Genomic DNA, 19,827 nt, shown 5'->3' on the forward strand with positions numbered 1-19,827 from the left:
GTCTAGACCAACCAGACATCATATACTACGCTTTTACCACTAGACGTCTAGACCAACCACACATCATTTACTACGTTCCTACCACTAGACGTCTAGACCAAAGCCCGGGGGCAACCTTGTTTAGTAGCACTACTTCCTCAAATTTTCTTAGGGTAATGTATGCATATACCCCATCCAATCAAGAACTTACTTGTGGGACTATAATAGGGCATGTTGATGTAAAGTTAAAAAGATGAACTAATCGAACATTTGCCTAAAATCTGTCGATGAATTGGTTGGAACACCATAGAAATTGACTGAGATCCATGAACTGATTGAAAGTTGAAACAATCAAGCAACGGGCTGTCTCAACAAGTTTGGGGGTCTAAAGTCAAATTTGATAGTGATGCCTTATTTTTGTTTAGTCCTCATATATAAATTGAATAACTATAACATACTCAACGTAATCTTACAAGTGAATCTCAAGAATGTCAGATGTACGCATACCTTATGTAGTAAGAAAAATTTTAATGAAAAAAATATACTATAAAGTTAGAATAATAAAACTTATCTAAAAAAGTTAAAAAGCTTATATAATGATATTGAAATAGTTGCTCTCAATTTGATAAGTTGCGTTGATATAATGATATTAAAATAATATAGATTTGTTGCCGTGCTTGCAATTTAAAGAATACTACACCATATTAAAAATAAGTTTGTTTTTTTATAATAAAAAACACAACAAATTTTTTTGCAAAATGCAAAAGATTTGATCATTTGATAGACTTTATAATATTCAATAATGAGAGAATAAAATTAGAAAGGGGAATAAAAAGGGTGAATGAAGAATAATAATATGGGTTCATGATAATCGCCAAGTTATAAATAAGTCAATAAAATAGGAAGTCAAGTAAGAAATGATATTACAATTAACTAAACATCATTCCATTTCTCAGTTATTATAATATATCCTAAGTGATTGCTTTAGTGGTCTTATGGTCAAGACGACCCTGGCAACAACTAAGTGAAATTAGACTGAGATGGTTTGGGCATGTGCATAGAGGAAATGCATAGATATTCCAGTACAGAGGTATGAGAGGTCGATGAATGATTTAAAGAGAGGTAGAGTTAGGTCGAATAAGTATTGAGGATAGGACATGACGCAACTTCAGCTTACGGAAGAGTGAAGACATGACGTTACATAAAAAATGATCTTTTGCGGTAATTAATTAATGACAATAGCTTAATTACCGCTAAATATGTATTTTTAGCAGCAATTAACACTATTTGTATATGTCCCTAAAGTCTTTAGCAACATTATATCTAACGACACTAAACTAATGCCGATAAAAACTTTAGCACTCTTTTTTAATATGTATATTTATTGTCACTAAAAATTATTTCTGTTGTAGTGTGACCTTAAATAAGAGGTTATCGAGGACACAAATTAGGATAGGAGGTTAGTTAGATAGTTGAGTGTTGTCTGCTTATTCTTCTATACTATTAGTCGTGGTGTTGCTATTGTAGTTTCTTGTCCTTTCAGTTTGATATTATTATGGATTTTTTACATTTTCCATTATTGTTGTATTTTGTTATGACTATTGTTTAGAATGATTTATTTGACATGTTGTCTATAGTATTTTGTGAGGACTTTCTCCATTTCCATTAAATCTTCATATAGCTTTGATCTATTTTTTCCTTGATCTGAGAATTTATCAAAAACAATGTTTCTACCTCCGAAGTAGTAATAAGATATGCATACTTTTTAAAAAAAATGAAAACACATTTTATTCGATTAAAAACTGGACTCATTACAAGGCCAGTGGCCTAACTCTTCAAAATATAACAAAAAAAGGATAAACTCTCACCTACCCACCCCTAACAAATTAACTATCCCCTTTAGTCAACAACAACTCTCCAATTTGGAAAGTAACCCGACAAATTTCCTTCTCCGCCATGGCCATCGGGATCTCTTTGGAATCAATGTCGGTTCTTCCTTCATGGGCGGTTCCTCCATCTGAAACCAAAGAAGTATTTGTGCACTTTGATGGATTATGCAAGGTACGAATTTCTTCTTCTCGTTTTTCTTTATCTGTACTTCCCGTTCTTGACCTTTACTCCTTTCATCAGGGTCTATGTGTAATACTTCCTCCAAGAAACGATGAGAGATGATGTAGCTCGGCTGTAATCGAAGTCTCTGAAGTCCATTAGCTAAGTATTTGTCCCCTAAATTTATAAATTCATCCCTTCCCCCCTTGTATTTTTAGAATAAGTTGCTTGTTATGGTAGGAAATAGCTCTTCCACCAGTTTCACCATGATTACTGTCATTATTCTCGTACTGTGTTGCTATGAAATATATATGCTTACTGTTGATTTGTCTATCTTCTTGATCTTTGTCTTTATTTGATGTCTCCTGGCTTCTCCTTTTATTTTCTTAATCGAAATCATTATGCATTAATTTTGCGTGTCCTAATCCTAAAGTTTGGTATTTGTGCTTTGTCCAAATTGAAGATCCTTCTTTCCTTCAGAGGCAGCTCTTGCCAATTGTGATACTCATACTCCATTTGTGAGTCCATAGCTATATTAGCCAAATAATCAGCCAAACAGTTACCCTCTTTGAATATATGAGTGATTGTTGCTCTAATCTTCTGAGTTATCTCCCTTATCTCCTCTACCTTCTCTATTAGTTCCCAAGGTACCCTCCAAATCTTTAGGATGAATTTCCTAAGGCTTAGTGAATTCGTCTCAATTACGACTTCCTGTAACCTTCTCTTGAGACACTCTGTAAGTGCTGAAAGCATAGCCATTGCTTCAGTTTCCTGATTTGTTGCCCAACCTATCCCTTTAGCTTTGGCATAAATTAGATCACCCCTACTGTCTCTAATGCAAAATCCATATGAGTTTTGTCCTGGGTTTTCTCTGCATTCCCCGCGTGTGTTACATTTTACTTGATGTGTTTCTGGTGGTCTCCAAATGACACTTAAGAAGTGAAGTTTGGGCTTATAATTATTTAGGCTGAAAATAAGTTCCTGCCAGGACCAACTTATCTTCATTATCCATGGGAATTGACACTTCACCATCTGTCTCACCACTTCCATTACCAGGTCCATCATTCCCTCATATCTGATGTCATTACCATGTTTGAATGCATTTCTTTTTTTCCATAAACTCCACATGATGATTCCTGGCGTAGCTTTATAGATGGTCTTTAGTTTGTGTGGTGCCTCCTGTTTCCACCAAGAAATGGTGAGTTGTTGTAGATGCATCCCCTCTATGTTTATTCCTGCAAAATTAGCAAAAAAGCTTCATAGCTTGGTAGCTATTGGCCTGTTAGAAATAAGTGAGTTATTGTTTCCTCCTCTTTTTTTTTATCACAACACAAGCATCTGGAGACTATGTTAATCTTCATCCTTTTCAAATTATCATCTGTGGAAATTCTTCTCTTCCACAGGAAGAAGTTGATCTTAAATGGTAAACCTCTGTTCCAGATTAGATCATAGTCCCTCCTTTGTTCATGTTTACCCCTCATCAACTCCCAAGCTGACTTCACCTTGAATTTACCATGTGAGTTTGCCATCCACCATGCTACATCATTTCCAAGTTGTATGTTTGGTGGTGAGATGTATTCTATTATGTACTCTGTCATCTCTGTTGACAGATATTGTAGCAATTTGTGTCTATTCCACCTCTCTTCTGTACTAAAATCTTTGACCTTCACCTCTTCTTTTTTTGCCCCTTCTTCAATGTGATATAAAGTTCCTTGTTTTGTCTAATTGTCAAACCAGAAGCTAAAGTTATCAGATTTAACTTGCTAACATATTTCCTATTCTACCTCTTCCTTGACTGCTGTCATTTTCCTCCACACATGTGAAGTTCATATCCCTGAGCTAGGATAGGGTGGTATTTCTTGCAATATTTGTTCCACATATAGGCTGCCCATATTGAGTTTGTGGATGTTCTAAAATTCCACCAAAGCTTAGCAAAGAGTGCCTTTGAGACATCATGTAGTGATCTCTACCCCAAACCTCCTTCCTTTGTTGGATAACACATTTTATCCCAAGCGACCCAGCGTTTGTTCTTAGTCCCTGTAGTGTTAGCCCAAAAGAATTTTGCAAAAATTCTATGTAACTGGTTAATGACCCCATCTGGTGGGTTCATGGCTGATAAAATATATATTGGTATAGATTGTAACACATGTGCTATCAACACATGTCTTCCTCCAAAAGATAGTAGCCTGTTTTGCCAAGAACTGATTCTCTTAATCACTTTTATTATCAAGGCCTCAAAATGGTATTTGTTCTTCCTTCCATAGAAAATGGGGCAACCTAGATAAGTAAATGGAAAAGAACCTTGCTTAATATTTGTAATTCTTCTTATTTTCCTGCAAACTCTACCTGGTACTTTTTCATGCAAGTAAACTAGACTTTTGCCAAGGTTAACCATCTGTCCTGACACCCTTTCATAACCTCTTAACATCTTCATCATCTTTTTCATGGAGTTAGGATGTCCTGAACAAAACAATATGGTGTCATCTGCATAAGACAAGTGATTAATCTCTGGACTCCACTTTGGTACTCCAAAACCTTTAAAATCTTGATCCAAAAAAAATGATTGAGATATCTGGCCAACACCTCTGCTACAATGATAAACAAGGTTGGTGATAGTGGGTCCCCTTGTTTCAATCCTCTTGTTGAATGGAAAAAGCCAGAGGTTTACCCATTTATGAGCATTGAATACCAATTGTTAGAAACCAATCTCACTACAATGTCTATTATTCTCTCTGTGAAGCCGAAACTTCTTAGCACCTTAGTGAGGAAAAGCCATGATACTCTATCATATGCCTTAGACATATCCAACTTCACCACCACATTATGGGACTTCTTTCTTCTGTTAATGTCTCTGATAATCTCCTGAGCCAAAAGGACATTTTCAGTGATATTTCTCTCTTTTACAAATCTTGCTTGATTCTGTGAGATTATATCAGGGAGCACTGTCACTAATCTGTCATGTATCAATCTTGATATGATTTTGTTAGTGAAAGTACTTAAACTGATTGGTCTCAGATCACCAAAGTTATCTACCACTTTTTTGTTTTGGGATTAGTATCAAGTTGGTATGAGTAATAAATCTTGAAAGCTCTTGTCCACAGAAAAAAGCTCTTACGATATTATTGATATCCTCTTTTACAATGTCCTAGCAGCATTGGAAAAACTGACTAGAGAAACCATCTGGACCACTTGCACTGTCCTCATTTAGGGCAAAGACCACCCCTTTAATCTCTTCTTCTGATGGTGTTTTTTCCATTTCTTCATTTTTCTCATCTGAGATTAATTTAGGAATGTTATTCAGCATTGAATAATCATTGGGATTATTGTTCTCCATAAATTGTTCTTTAAAAACATTCAATGCCTCATCTCTTATATTTTGAGTTGAATTTATTATATCTCCCTACCTGGACTTTATTGCTGAAATCTGCAACTTTCTCCTTCTTCCCTTTACATATTCATGGAAGAACTTTGTATTCCTACAACCGTCCTAGAACCATCGCATCCCAGCCTTTTGCTTCCAGTATTCTTCCTCAATGTGTAAATATCTTTTCAATTTTGCTTCAGCTTGTTTTAATAAACTCTTGTTCTCTTATGTTGGACTTATTTCTAGTTGAATCTCCTTAGCCCTCACTGTGTCTTCGAAAGTTGCTCCATGTTGGAAGATATTTCCAAATGTTGTTCTGGTCCACTGCACCAATGTTGCCTTTACCCTTTTCAATTTGACGTGGACGATATTAAAGGGTGATCATGTAGCTTCTTTCTCCCACACTTCTTCCACCACCTTCTGAAAATTGTTGTGCCTCGTCCAGAAATTTAAGAATCTGAAAGGCTTTACTACATGTTCTTGAGTTGTGTTACAAGTAACATGTAATGGAGCATGATCTGACCCTTCTTTAATCAAATAGTGAACATTTTGTAACACATTCATAAACTCATTATTTCCAAAGACCCTATCAAGTCGTTTGAATATACAATCTTGTTCAATTCTCCCATTCGACCATGTATAACAACTTCCTGTGAACTTTTTTTCATTTAATGCACATACATTTATACATTGAATGAAATCTTCTACCTCAGTTTGAGTAACTGGCAGTCCTCCTAGCATCTCAGAATCATTAACTATGGTGTTGAAGTCTCCTCCTACCAACCAAGGGCAATTAGTATAGTTTGACATATCCTCCAAATCTTCCCACAACTCTAATCTTTCTAGGGCACTGCATCTAGCATAAACTGCAGTAATCTTGAATAGATTATTGTAATGTTTATGCTTGAAAGAAACAGTAAGTTGTTGTATTGTATCAGTATAGTCTTATTCATCCCATTCCTCATCCTAAAACACCCAAATCTTGGATGCGAAATTGACTTTGGCATGATGCTTGCCAAGCATTCTTCTATATCTGCCAAGATCTTCTGGACTTTGAAAAGGCTCTAAAAGAGCAATATATGAGTAGTGATGTTTTCTATTTAGGTCCAGTAATCTCTCAAAAGAGTTTTGAGATTTTACTGACATGATATTTCAAAATAGAACTTTGCTTATCATTGATTATGATCTGCAGGTCAAATCTTTCTACTCTTTGTATTGACATAAGACAGGTCTGCATTGTTGTATCTATTCACCCCAAGTCTTCATTTTATCTGCTCAATTTGTCTAGGTGATAAATCTCCATCCCTATTAATCTGTTGTATGCTTGAATCCTATGTGTCTTCTTTTTCTGTGTCTTGTTTGTCTTGCATGGTTTAGTTTATTCCTTTTGATAGTCTCAGTAGATGAAAGTGATGTTGCAGTGACTCCCTTTAATGTAATATGTATTTCCTTTGTTGGTACTGGTGTATCAACCGCATCCCCTGAAGTTACCTTTTCTGATGTTCTTATATTGATGGCATTCTCTTCTTGTGTTGCAGTAATCATTTTCTCCCCCTTCTGTTTTTGTGTATCTATACTGCCAGGAAGAATTGTATCTGGAATCTCTGCAATATCCTCTGACACTCATGTGCAAGTTCCTCCTCTGTGCATTGTTTTAGAGGATACTATCACACTACATTGTCCTCCTGTTTCGATGTTTTCCACTGATCTTTGCAGTACTGCTTCTGAGCTTTTGCCCTTTACTACCCTTAGATTTGTAGGTTCTTGCTCATTGATGTTCTCTTTTGAGGACTGTATATCTTCTACTAAAGCCCCAAACTGATTTTTTGTAATTACTTTTGAGTTTATCTCCTGTTGTTGTGCTTCTTTATTCCAAATTTGCTTTGGTTTTCTCCCTCGACTGTAATATTCTCTTCTGTAGCCATATCTTCTTCTTTGTTCCTTAAATTCCAACTCCTCTTTCTTCTTCCCCTTCTCATTTCTTTCTCGATCATTTTCTTCTTTAGTGTTAGAGGTTTCTTCTCTTCCTTCCCCTTTGTGACTTGAATCTCCCTTCTCTCCATTTTTTTCTTGTTACTTTCCTTTACTCAACTCCTTTTAGTCTTGTGGATACAACTCTGGATGAATAATATAACACTTCTTCTCGTTATGTCCCTGCAATTTGCATGTTTTGCAATACTTTGGAACATAGTCATAGTTAATTGTCACTCATTTTTCCATGATCTCTCCTGACTTTGGGAACTCTCTTAGCAGATCCACTTCCACCTTTACCCTAGCACAACTTGGCCTAGTTTTGTTTTGGGTAGCCATATCTACTTGTAGTGGTCTCCCCACTGCAGCTGCCATTGAGAAAATTGTCTCCTTGCCAAAAAAGTTTGGAGGAAGGGATGGGAAAGAAATCCATGCTATGGATGTGGTTGTTTCCTCCTCTAGGTCAAATAGTGGATCCCATTTGAGTGTCCTCATTGGGTATGACCAATAGTTATGTGTTATGTAAAACTGGGGCTTTGATAGCAGATGCACATAGTCTTCCAGTAACGATGCCCTTATCAATACATACATGTTGCTAAGTAACCCAATATTTACTTCTCCCTTCAGTTCGCATTGTTTTAGTATTAATTTTCTAAGTTCTTGAATGTTTGGTCACCCATATGAGAATTTTCCCATCACTGCATATTGTAAATTTTCGTTAAGGATCATTTGTTAGACCTCCTCCTCCTAAACTATCTTTGGTTCCCCATGTAAATATGTTATAGGTTTTCTAGGTATGGCTTGATATGGTGTTGTAGGTGCTGTGACAGTGTCTGCGTACGAAATTTTCTTTGCTTCTGCCATTACTAGAATCACACCAACCTCCCTCGGTGGAGGTTGGCCGGTGGCCGTGGCCATAAGGTGGTGATATGACGGTAGGCAAAATTAAGGGTACGGTTGACGGCGGCGGCTGGTAGTCTTCTTGAATAATGAACACATAAAATCTAATAAGATATGCATACATTTTATCCTCTCTAAACTTTATTTTATATAATTAAATGTTATCGTTATTTAATATTAACAACTAAAGTGGAATGTATGATAAATATGGATTTAGACATCAACTGACAAGTTTTACTTTGCAATGTTGCTCAAGTAAGAATACGAGATTGGTTCAATGAACTTAAAAAGCACAAGATTTTTTTCAACATTATGATGTCAACCAATTGATATATAGCAAAATTGTCATCATAAGTTCATCACTCATGTATTGTCACACTCAGGAAACTTGTGTAAATTTTATTTATCTATTTTAAATTTTACAACTTTTTTAAAAATAATAAACAATATGAACACTTTATTGCAATATCTATATTAATTTATATATAGTTTTAAAATTTGAGAAATAATTTAGATAATAAGTAATTAATGTTTAGGATAAAATTAGAAAAAAATAATTATATAATTTTAATATATTAAAAAAGATAAATACAAGAAAAAAATTATTTTTGAAATACCGAATAAGTTAAAAAAAAAAATTGAACGAAAGGAGTAAAGCAAATGTAAATTTGTGATGTCAGACATCTCTTTGCTCTTTATTGGGGACATAATGAAAATTTCACAATAATAATATAAGTTATTATTTAATAAAATAGTAGTCCTGAAAATAGATAAATGTTATTATGATGATATATAAATATTAGTGCAGAAAATTAATACTTGAGTCGTGCTGGACACTATCTTAAAGAAATGATTTCAACGGTGTGAAATATTTTCCTAGGATTAAACAAGCCTTTTCTATTTAAATAGAGAATACAAGAATCGGCAAATTAATTAACATCAACAAGTTATTAGTGAGAAAATAAAATAATACATCATATATTTGGCTTTGTAAATACACTTCAGAATAAATTCTTTTGAAATATATATTTACTTCCACTCTTTTCTCACAGTGTTTACAACAAGGTGAAGGAATCTGTTGTTGTGGCATTTGCAATATAAATACTATTTTTTTCTATTAATTTATATCGTTGATAATTTAAAATATTTAAAAGATATTATATAAAAAAAAATAAAATTTGATTAGTTAAATTTTATTGTATTGTATGTTTTTTATTTATCATTGCTCTTAAGAAACGACCCATCTAAAACAATGGCGTGTTATCTTAATGTTTTTTCTAATTTGGATTTACTTATTATTTAGTAATCATTTTATATTCTTTAATGTCGAGGGGGCGATCAGCCACTTGACAATAAGAAGAGGGGGGTTTGGTTGGTACCAGGCTCTAAAAGAGTTTTCTTTGAGCAATACCTTTTTTTATTTTTAACTCTAGCTCATATTCTACTTTTTTGTAGGTTTATCTTTTGAATTGTTGATTGTGACATTATGTAACGACGACCAAGCAATATGGTATCATGATATGGAATCATGAGATGAAATTGAAGGTTTGTTTGGACATGCGATATGAAATTTTTGTGTTGTATATTTTCTCATAAACATAAAAATCCCATAAGTTGTAAAACTATTAAAATAGCCCCAATTATTTATTCAATCTTATCAAATAAACAAAATATTATAAAATCGCATAATAAATTATTACAAAGTTATTTGTTCTCCACTTAAGTAATTGTTTCATCTAACTTTAATTTAATAAAAAAAAATTAAACATAAATTGTAGTGTACTAGTCTAATATAATCCTCTCACATAGTACGGACAATTTCCTCACGTTGAACTTGCATTTCTCGATCATGTGACCGAGAAGACAAACCAACATTGTTACTTTGAGTCATTTGTTGGTCAATATCCTCCGCAACTATATCGTCATGTTCATAGACCATAAATATTTCATCACTACTTTGGTATTCTCACAAATAATTATGTAACACTGCACAAACTATGACAATTTTCACTTGTGTACCAATATCATAATGGTTCATGCCTTGTTTCAGTATTCTAAATCTATTTTTCCAAGCTCCAAAAGTCCGTTCAATCACATTGCGCAGAGATAAATGCCTATAATTAAATAATTCTTTGGCATTTTGAGGCTCTCTTTCACTTCCTCGGTAATCTTGCAAATGATAGCGTAGTCCTTTGTATGGAGCTAAAAATCCTTGTGTTTCGAAAACCAGCATCAACAACGTAATATTTATCTACCAAAAAACATTTTATAAAGAATTACTAAAAGCAGATGTGACGTAAATGAGACAGCTTTGGGTAAATAAATAATATTTATTCTAAGGATGTAATTTAAAGTTACCATGTGGGGGAAATGAAAATTGTGACGTTGGTTCAACAAGTGCATTCTCAAGTACTTTACTATCATGTGCAGTACCTTCCCAACCAGCAACAACAACAAAGGTAAATCGCATATCAAAATCACAAGCACATAAGACATTTTGTGATGTTCTTCCTTTGTGATTACGATATGCTTATTGCACCGCTTTAGGAACCTCCCCTTCTATATATGTTCCATCAATCGCACCAACACAATCCTACCAAATAAAAAATACATCAATATTAGTTTAGTGAACATGAAATAAATTGGAAGCATTATAGAATGCACTTCATAAAAATAATGTTTGTAAGAGTAATAAAAATAGTGCTTCCAAGACAATGCAAAGTCATAAAATAAATATTATCTCTTTAAACAAAGTTGATAGGAAATATGTAACTAAATACTAATAACTTACACATAAAATATAAATGTTCACTTATTAAGGCCATAAAATAAATTTATTAATGTGATTGAAATTTTACCTTAAACCAAGGCCAAAATCGAGTATTATATCGAATTTTGGAATGTACACCAGTCATATTTTTTGGTTGTATAAATGTTGGTGCCATCTTGCTAATTGCCTCGGCAACTATTTTAACATGCCGGTTAATTGTTTCAAGTGAATGTTGAAAAGTTTCACAATCATGAGGTGTGAGTTAAAGTGACTATATGTTGGTGAGAATAATAAATTTTATGTCGGTGAGAATAATAAATTTTAAAAAGTAGTGATGTGATTATAAATTTTATTTACATGTGAAACAAATGGTTAGTAGATATAAATGTGGGGTTGTTTTAATAAAATATAAACTCATGGATCAATTATTGTATTTAAATATCTCAAATCATGATATGGAATCACCATATAATTCCATATCATGATTTTTGGAGAATATGGTATTACCTCTCATGATATGAAATCATGAGATGAAATCGCATGTCCAAACGCTGATTCCATCTCACGATATCATATCGTGATATGGTATCACATGACCAAACGCCTACTAAGCATAATCGATCTTCACACCCGACTTATTCATGACCTTCAACACTCTCAACTTAACCATTTGCTCCTTGAAATGCACAGTTGCGAGACCCATGCTTCAGTATCATGTCTATTTGTATTTATATAAATAATACATATATAATAAAATTGTGTTCTGCCAATGGTAGAGAGAACGAGAGAGGGCAGAGAGAAAATGAGCGATCAGGCGAGTGAGAGAGGATAGAGAGAGACGAGAGATATATGAGCAAGAGAAGGAGAAAGAGAGGACATAAATTTGTTATAAAATTCTAACGGTAGCTACAAATTGTAATTATTTAGACTATAATTATGTATAGTAAATTCATATCACATAATTGTCATATTATGTAATTTTTCCTACATTCAACCGCTTGTCTTATTTCAGACTTATTATACACTACTCTATTCTCCTCGTGGAATGGAACAAATCAATGGGCCGGGCATGACTTTTCATCAAAAGTATATTATTTTATCTAAATCATCATTATATCATAACTATAGTCTATAATGCATTAGGACTTGAATCCATCATATTATCCTTAATTAATGACATAATTACTCAAAATACAATAAGATTAACTCTCAAACCTCTTAAATATATATATTAATCATAACGAGATTTTATTATACCACCTCTCACTACATCAAAAATGATTTTTAGCAGCAATTAATTAACGACAATATCTCAATTGCCGCGAAATATGTATTTTTTAGCGGCAATTAGCACTCTTTGTATATGTCCCTAAAATCTTTAGTGAGATTGGATCTAATGACACTTAACTAATGCAAGTAAAGACTTTAGCACACTTTATTAATGTGTCTATTTATTGTTGCTAAAAGTTGTTTTTGTTGTAGTGTTTACTGGATGTAAATATATACAAATATTCCATATTAGCACTTGAAAGAAAATCAATATTAAATCTGCCCTTTAAATTCTTCAATTCTTTTCCGAAACATTTAAAGTCGTTAGAACTTATCATAATATAATAGGGGTAAAGTGATAAACTCACTAATTTTTTTTTTAATAGATGTGTCAAATAAAAAATAAATAAATTTATGAATACATAGAAAATATATGTTTGTATGAATAGTTTATCCGAAAAACCAGAGTCATGGAATGGGTGACAATTTCATCCAAATTAGGCACCTCGATATTTTGAAAAGTATCTGGGTGGAACATATCATTCATATTTAATTAAATTGGACCAATAGAAATAGTGTATCAAAACTCCTTATTTGACTCACCAACTCGTTGATAGTACTCCCTCTGTCCCTATTTAGTTGTCCACTTTAGAAATGACATACAAATTAAGGCAACAATGATTAGCATAGTGAAATTACAATTTTATCCTTATAGTATAATTTACAATTTCAAAATAAATTCACTCAAGATAACTAATCAATGTTGGAAAGTTCATAAGTTTATTTACTTTATTTATGACAACTTTATTTAAATAAGGGTGTAATAGAAAAAAAATTGTTGTCCTTTCTTGATATGTCAAAATTGACAACTAAATAGGGACAACTAAAAGAGGAAATATGGACAACTAAATAGGGACGGAGGGAATATATCACAAAATTAACTTTGACACGTTCTTTTTAAAAAAAAATTATGGCAGATTAGTTTATCCATATTAAAGAGAATTTTTCATCGTGTATGACTAAGAAACTAAAACAAAATATTATACAGATGAAACCATGGCAAAAAGAGTAATATTTAATTGCTAAAATTGTAGAATATAATTGAAATGTATGTTAGATGTGCGTACCTGCATACCTCATTCATAAAGAACTTTCAATAGTTGGACAAATAATGACATGCACCAATTTTATCTCTGAAATTAACGTGTGACTCACGAATATGTTTGACTAATTATGATGGCTTCGTTATCTCAATATTTCGTACTGATAATGTGTTATAAAATTTTACTAACTTAAAAGAGTAACAATATAAAACAAGAAAGTAGACAAGAAATGAGAGACACGAGAAGAGAGTTTTCTTATATTTTCAATAAGTGTTTCTCAAATCTTCAAGTGCGTATACAATATGACTTATTATTCTTTATTTATAGTATTGCATAGAGGCATGTAGACAAAAAAGAATATTATATACATGACATTAAGGGGAAAAATCATGGACAAGTTGGAGTTGCTTGGATGATAAGCGCAAAATAAAAGCTTCTAGAGGCTGGGTAAAAATAAATACTTCCTCTGTTCAATAATAGTTGTTCACTATTGACTTGACACACGTCTTAAGAAACAATAAATAATAGGGATAATATTACTATTTTATCCTTTGACTTTATTAAATTTAATATTTTTGAAAAATGTGTTGGATGAGAAATGTGGGAGGGAGGTGAGACGTAAGTCCCTCGGCATGAGGCGTCACCTCATGAATCTTTAATTTTTTTTTAACTTATGATATAGTAAATTAAAATTGTATAAAACCATAAAAAATATTCTAAAAAATAAAATAATTGTTTAATTTTTTTAGAACATAATCAAAGAAACTCATAGCAAATAAAATTTCTAATATAATTTTCAAGTAAAATTATGCAATTATATAAAAGCTATTATGAGATACAAATCAACTCATAACATGCATCTTAAATTTCAAACAATTAAAGAATCACAATTTCTTAATATATATTACTATCATATAATCAATAAACTTTGTAAGTATCATAATTAATGAATCATTTCTCCATGAATAAAAATAAAATTACTTTCACATAACGAAATACTAGAATATGATAATTTTGAGACGTAGGACAATAAAATGAAAATCAATGATAAGTGAACGATGTAAAATTTGACCATATAGCTCTTATAAAGAAATGTTAAGTGATATTCACCCTTACAGTATTCTCAAATAGTAAATTAGCAATACTACGACTTATTATTCAAGTTACTCTCAATTTTGTTATTTCTATCGATGAAAAACTATTAAGCATCATTAATTTATCAAAGGATTATATATGAGGATCAACAATGTTAATTAAGGAATTTGACACATAATTTATATAGGAACTCTTAGGCGAGCACTGGACATTAAGCATGTTTAGAGGTTTACCGTCGACACTTAAGGCATAACCTCACATAACTAATCCCCACACGTAAACCTCGAAGCGTTTTGTCAATACCTCACCCTAGATGAGTCCCAAAATTACCTTTTAAAACACTAATTAAATTTCTTGGATAATCCTTCATTTATTTCATCAATCAATATCAAGAGGAAAAGTGTAAAATTACCCCTAGTTTTTTCTCCCAACAACCCAAAGCAACTCCAAAGACTATCCTAAATCCACCAACCCCACCAAAATCTTCTCTTTTTTCAATAAAAAATAAATTAATCCAATGTTGCATGAATTAATCACGTTATCCTCAAATCTCAACCGTTAATTACACTTAAAATTCACCACTTTTAATCTTTACGTACCAACATTTGTTCCTCTATTTATACTCACCACACTTGCCTTCTATCACAACCAAAAAAAGAAAAAAATCAAAACATTTTTTTTGTTATAAGTAAATTCCATTTTTCTCTTAAGTTTTTCAATTACAATTCTAGCCATTTCTTGATCCAATGGCCTCATCAATTGCACAAAATGTACATGTCAATGCTCATGATCCATTAAATTGGGAAATGGCTGCTGAATCTTTAAGAGGGAGTCATTTGGATGAAGTGAAAAAGATGGTGTATGAATTTAGGAAGCCAATTGTGAAACTTGAGGGTGAGAATTTGACTATTGGACAAGTTGCATCCATTGCAAATGCTAATAACAAAATTAGTGGGGTCAAAGTGGAACTTTCTGAAAGTTCAAGGGCTTGTGTGAAAGCTAGTAGTGATTGGATTATGGATAGTGTCAATAAAGGAAGAGATATTTATGGTATTACTACTGGTTTTGGTGCTAATTCTAAAAGAAGAACCAAAAATGGAGGGGGTCTTCAAAAGGAACTTATTAGGTAAATTAAACAACTTAATTTTCATCTAAATTTTTTGATATATATACTGATAGTGTAAGTATTTTTTTTTACATTTTTCGAAATAGCTTGTCGACTACCTTGTTTTTTCAATCATTGATGATCATGACGGTGCTCGTAGAGTTTTAGTTATTCTTCGTGTGATCTAATAGTGTAAAGACTTCTATAACTCTCTGTGTTATGTCGATTATCTTATTTTTTGTGTTTTTGTCAGTGCATACTTTATAATTATTTTTTATATGATCTGATAACATAAAAATAAAATTATATTTTCGTGACACGATTATAAAAGTTAAAAATCTCAATCTCTATATAGAGAAGCAAAAATGATTAAGCATATATAAAAAATAATCTAGTAATTTTGAGTCAATAGCTATTACAATAATTAATTATTCACTATAACTCTCATTTGTCCTTACAAAGATTATTTTACACTCTCGGTATAACATGTCTGACTGTCTTATTTTTGTGTGTTATTTGATTACGTCGTTACTTGTATTTATTTTTCATATGATTAGATAGCCTAAAAAGATTTTATAGGATATAGGTATTTTATCGAACTATCTATATTAAATGATGTTTAGTATTACGTCTGGAAAAGTGATTTGGAGAATAAATATTTAATGCTGAAGATAAAGCATGGAAAAATATAATTGTTTTTTCTTGATATGTAAAAAGTGACAAGTAAAAATAAAAATATATTTTAGAAGTAAGTGACAAGTAAAAGTGAACGGAAGGAAGGAGTATATACTGTCATATTGTAAAATAATATGATCATATTAGCAAATATTAGCAAGTTATTAGTTTATTTTTCAAATTATCATATATTAAAGTTAGTATGAAAAGTTACTTATTAGTGTTATAAAGTCAATAAATAATGTGACATAGACATATCATATTACTCCTACTTTAATTGACTTATGCATGTGGGGTTTATGGAAATGGTGTGTGTGATGGGTGGGGATATTTTAATCAATTCACTTCATTCAAGTTTTTTCTTTTTTTAAAAAAATAATTCATTATCAACTTGGAAGGACGTGTGCAGACTTACGAAGCATAAAAAATGCCTTTAAACTATGTGAATTGAACAAAAAAATAACTTGAGTTAGTAGTTTAATCTAAAAATGTTTCTGCTATCAATAGTTTGATTCAAATAATAGGGTGCTCTCCCTCGAAGTATCGACATATGCTCTATTGACACTTGTTATATTTTGTATATAGTTAGTAGAATTCAGTTCAAAATCTAATCTTGATGACACTGATTTTACAGGTTCTTGAATGCTGGAGTATTTGGCAATGGAACAGAAACTTCTCATACATTGCCACATTCAGCAACAAGGGCTGCTATGCTTGTTAGGATCAACACTCTGCTTCAAGGCTACTCTGGCATTAGATTTGAAATCTTGGAAGCAATTACAAAGTTGATCAATAGCAACATCACCCCGTGTTTGCCCCTCCGTGGCACGCTCACTGCCTCGGGTGATCTTGTCCCTCTATCCTACATTGCTGGTTTGCTCATTGGTAGGCCTAATTCCAAGGCTGTTGGACCCAATGGTGAGATCCTTAATGCTGAAGAAGCATTCCGCGTTGCTGGTATTAGTGGTGGATTTTTCGAGTTCCTGCCTAAGGAAGGATTTGCAATAACAAATAGCACAGCAGTTGGTTCTGGTATGGCATCAATTGTCCTGTTTGAGTCCAATATTCTTGTTGTAATGTCTGAAGTTTTGTCAGCGATTTTCGCTGAAGTGATGAATGGGAAGCCTGAATTCACTGACCATTTGACACACAAGTTGAAGTATCATCCTGGTCAAATTGAGGCTGCTGCTATTATGGAACACATTTTGGATGGTAGCTCTTATGTGAAGGCAGCTCAAAAGCTTCATGAAATGGATCCTCTTCAAAAACCAAAGCAAGATCGTTATGCTCTCCGAACATCTCCACAATGGCTTGGTCCTCAAATTGAAGTCATTCGCGCTGCAACTAAGATGATTGAGAGGGAGATTAACTCAGTGAACGACAATCCATTGATCGATGTTTCAAGAAACAAGGCATTGCATGGTGGTAACTTCCAAGGCACCCCTGTTGGTGTCTCTATGGATAATACAAGGTTGGCCCTTGCATCAATTGGGAAATTGATGTTTGCTCAGTTCTTGGAACTTGTCAACGACTATTACAACAATGGGTTGCCATCTAATCTCACAGGAGGAAGGGATCCAAGCTTGGACTATGGTTTCAAAGGAGCTGAAATCGCGATGGCTTCTTACTGCTCAGAACTTCAGTTCTTGGCAAATCCAGTGACTACCCATGTCCAAAGTGCTGAGCAACACAACCAGGATGTGAATTCCTTGGGCTTAATCTCAGCTAGGAAAACAGCTGAGGCTGTCGATATCTTGAAGCTAATGTCATCAACCTATATAGTGGCACTTTGCCAATCTGTAGACTTGAGGCATTTGGAGGAGAACTTGAAGAATGCAGTAAAGGACACAGTTAGCCAAGTAGCTAAGAGAACTTTGACAAAGGATGCTAATGGTGAGCTTCATCCAGCAAGATTCTGTGAAAAGGAATTGCTTCTAGTCGTGGACAGGGAATACTTGTTTGCCTATGCTGATGATCCTTGCAGTTCCAACTACCCTTTGATGCAAAAACTGAGACAAGTACTTGTTGATTATGCAATGAAGAATGGTGAAAGTGAGAAGAATGTGAACAGCTCAATCTTCCAAAAGATTGGAGCTTTCGAGGACGAATTAAAGGTTGTGTTGCCTAATGAAGTTGAGAATGCAAGAGTTGTTCTTGAAAGTGGCAACCCTTCAATTCCTAACAGGATCACAAAATGCAAATCATATCCATTGTACAGGTTTGTAAGGAAAGAACTTGGAACAGAATTGTTGACAGGAGAAAGAGTCCGATCTCCCGGTGAGGATGTTGACAAGGTGTTCACAGCATTGTGCAATGGACAAATCATTGATCCATTGTTGGAGTGTCTCAAGAGCTGGAATGGTGCTCCTCTTCCAATCTGCTAAGTGTTTGCTTGCAAAAAATGGACCTTCTTTTTGGAAGTAATGGTGAAAAAGATGTCTTGCATTTGGATTTGGCTTTGTTTTTTTCTTGCATATGTTTGTTTCAGGTTGTTTAGACATCTCATTTAACACAAGACAACAATAAATATGTTTCAGTTTCAATAAGTTGAGTCGATTATATGAATCTTCATTTCTCCATTAAAGTTCAATTCATGTCATCTCCATTTTGTGTTAGGAGGATTCATCAATGAATTGACAAGTTTTACAATGGTTGCCAACCTACCGCTTGATGCCGGCAATGCGAGCGCTCACATAGGTTGAGTTTCATTTTAGTGTAACACAACAACAACCACGCTTCAGTCCAAAACAAGTCAATATCAGCTATATGAATCATTATTTTTCCAAGTTCCACTCATATCATCATCATTTTGTATTAGGAAGATTTATTATGAATTGACAATGCTTGTTGCCAACCCTACCACAACTTTCCTTCTATACTCACGTAATTTCATTTTAGCACAAGAAATTAAACAAAAATAATGAACAGTTCAGAAAAAAAAGAATGGCAATGGATACCAAAAGCTGAATGTTTATTGGTTGACATCTGAACCTGTAACAAATATCAGGTTTTCCTCACATGAAATTAAGATACTTTCAACTGGCTGTAAACATCGAGTGTGAATAAGATTTTTTCGTGCTCAAATGATCGTGATAAAGTCAATGGCATAAAAGACCATGAAGCTAGCGCTCATATCGATATACAAGAAATAAGACATTGTTTCACCAAAGCTACTGTTTTCTCTGACAGCATATCTTCAAAAAAAAACTGTAAAAAAATAATAGGCAATTTCATTCCTGTTAGATCAAATATTCAATAGGTATGAAGCCAAAAGTTTCAAAATAAATGGGTGAAAGGAATCATTACCTATATACTAGTACTATATTCAGTGCCTAGAATTCCTATAAATTTGACAAGCCTGATCTGTAACTCAACATTCTAGAGACCAGCAAAAACCCCCAACACTAGCACTTCAGAGCAAAGTGACCAAATTTAGCTTCCTGTGCCAAGCTAAGACTGGTATTGTAATTCACCACTATAGGTCACACCAAAAGATGAGAGAGTCCAGCTATCAACCCGAGCTAGACCTAATATATGATGCCCTGGA

The 19,827-nt window shown here is 33.2% G+C and overlaps 2 protein-coding genes across 2 annotated transcripts in view; one reads left to right on the forward strand and one right to left on the reverse strand.

Annotated features, from left to right (window-relative positions):
- The window catches only part of LOC125864550 (uncharacterized), a 58,304-nt gene that overhangs the window by 23,211 nt on the left and 15,266 nt on the right, over nt 1–19,827 (reverse strand). The window lies entirely within an intron of this gene.
- LOC125864552 (phenylalanine ammonia-lyase-like) lies at nt 15,244–18,826 on the forward strand. Its single transcript, XM_049544570.1, has 2 exons — nt 15,244–15,626; nt 16,915–18,826. The coding sequence occupies exons 1-2, from the start codon at nt 15,247–15,249 to the stop codon at nt 18,662–18,664; spliced, it is 2,130 nt and encodes a 709-aa protein (XP_049400527.1). The 5' UTR covers nt 15,244–15,246; the 3' UTR covers nt 18,665–18,826.

This window comes from Solanum stenotomum, chromosome 5 (genome assembly GCF_019186545.1).
Source record: "Solanum stenotomum isolate F172 chromosome 5, ASM1918654v1, whole genome shotgun sequence".
Lineage (NCBI taxonomy): Eukaryota > Viridiplantae > Streptophyta > Magnoliopsida > Solanales > Solanaceae > Solanum > Solanum stenotomum.

Coding starts and splice junctions, on each gene's coding strand:
- LOC125864552 (XM_049544570.1), top strand. CDS start 15,247: ATGGCCTCATCAATTGCACAAAATGTACATGTCAATGCTCATGATCCA. Junction 15,627..16,914: donor CTTCAAAAGGAACTTATTAG/GTAAATTAAACA, acceptor CTGATTTTACAG/GTTCTTGAATGCTGGAGTAT.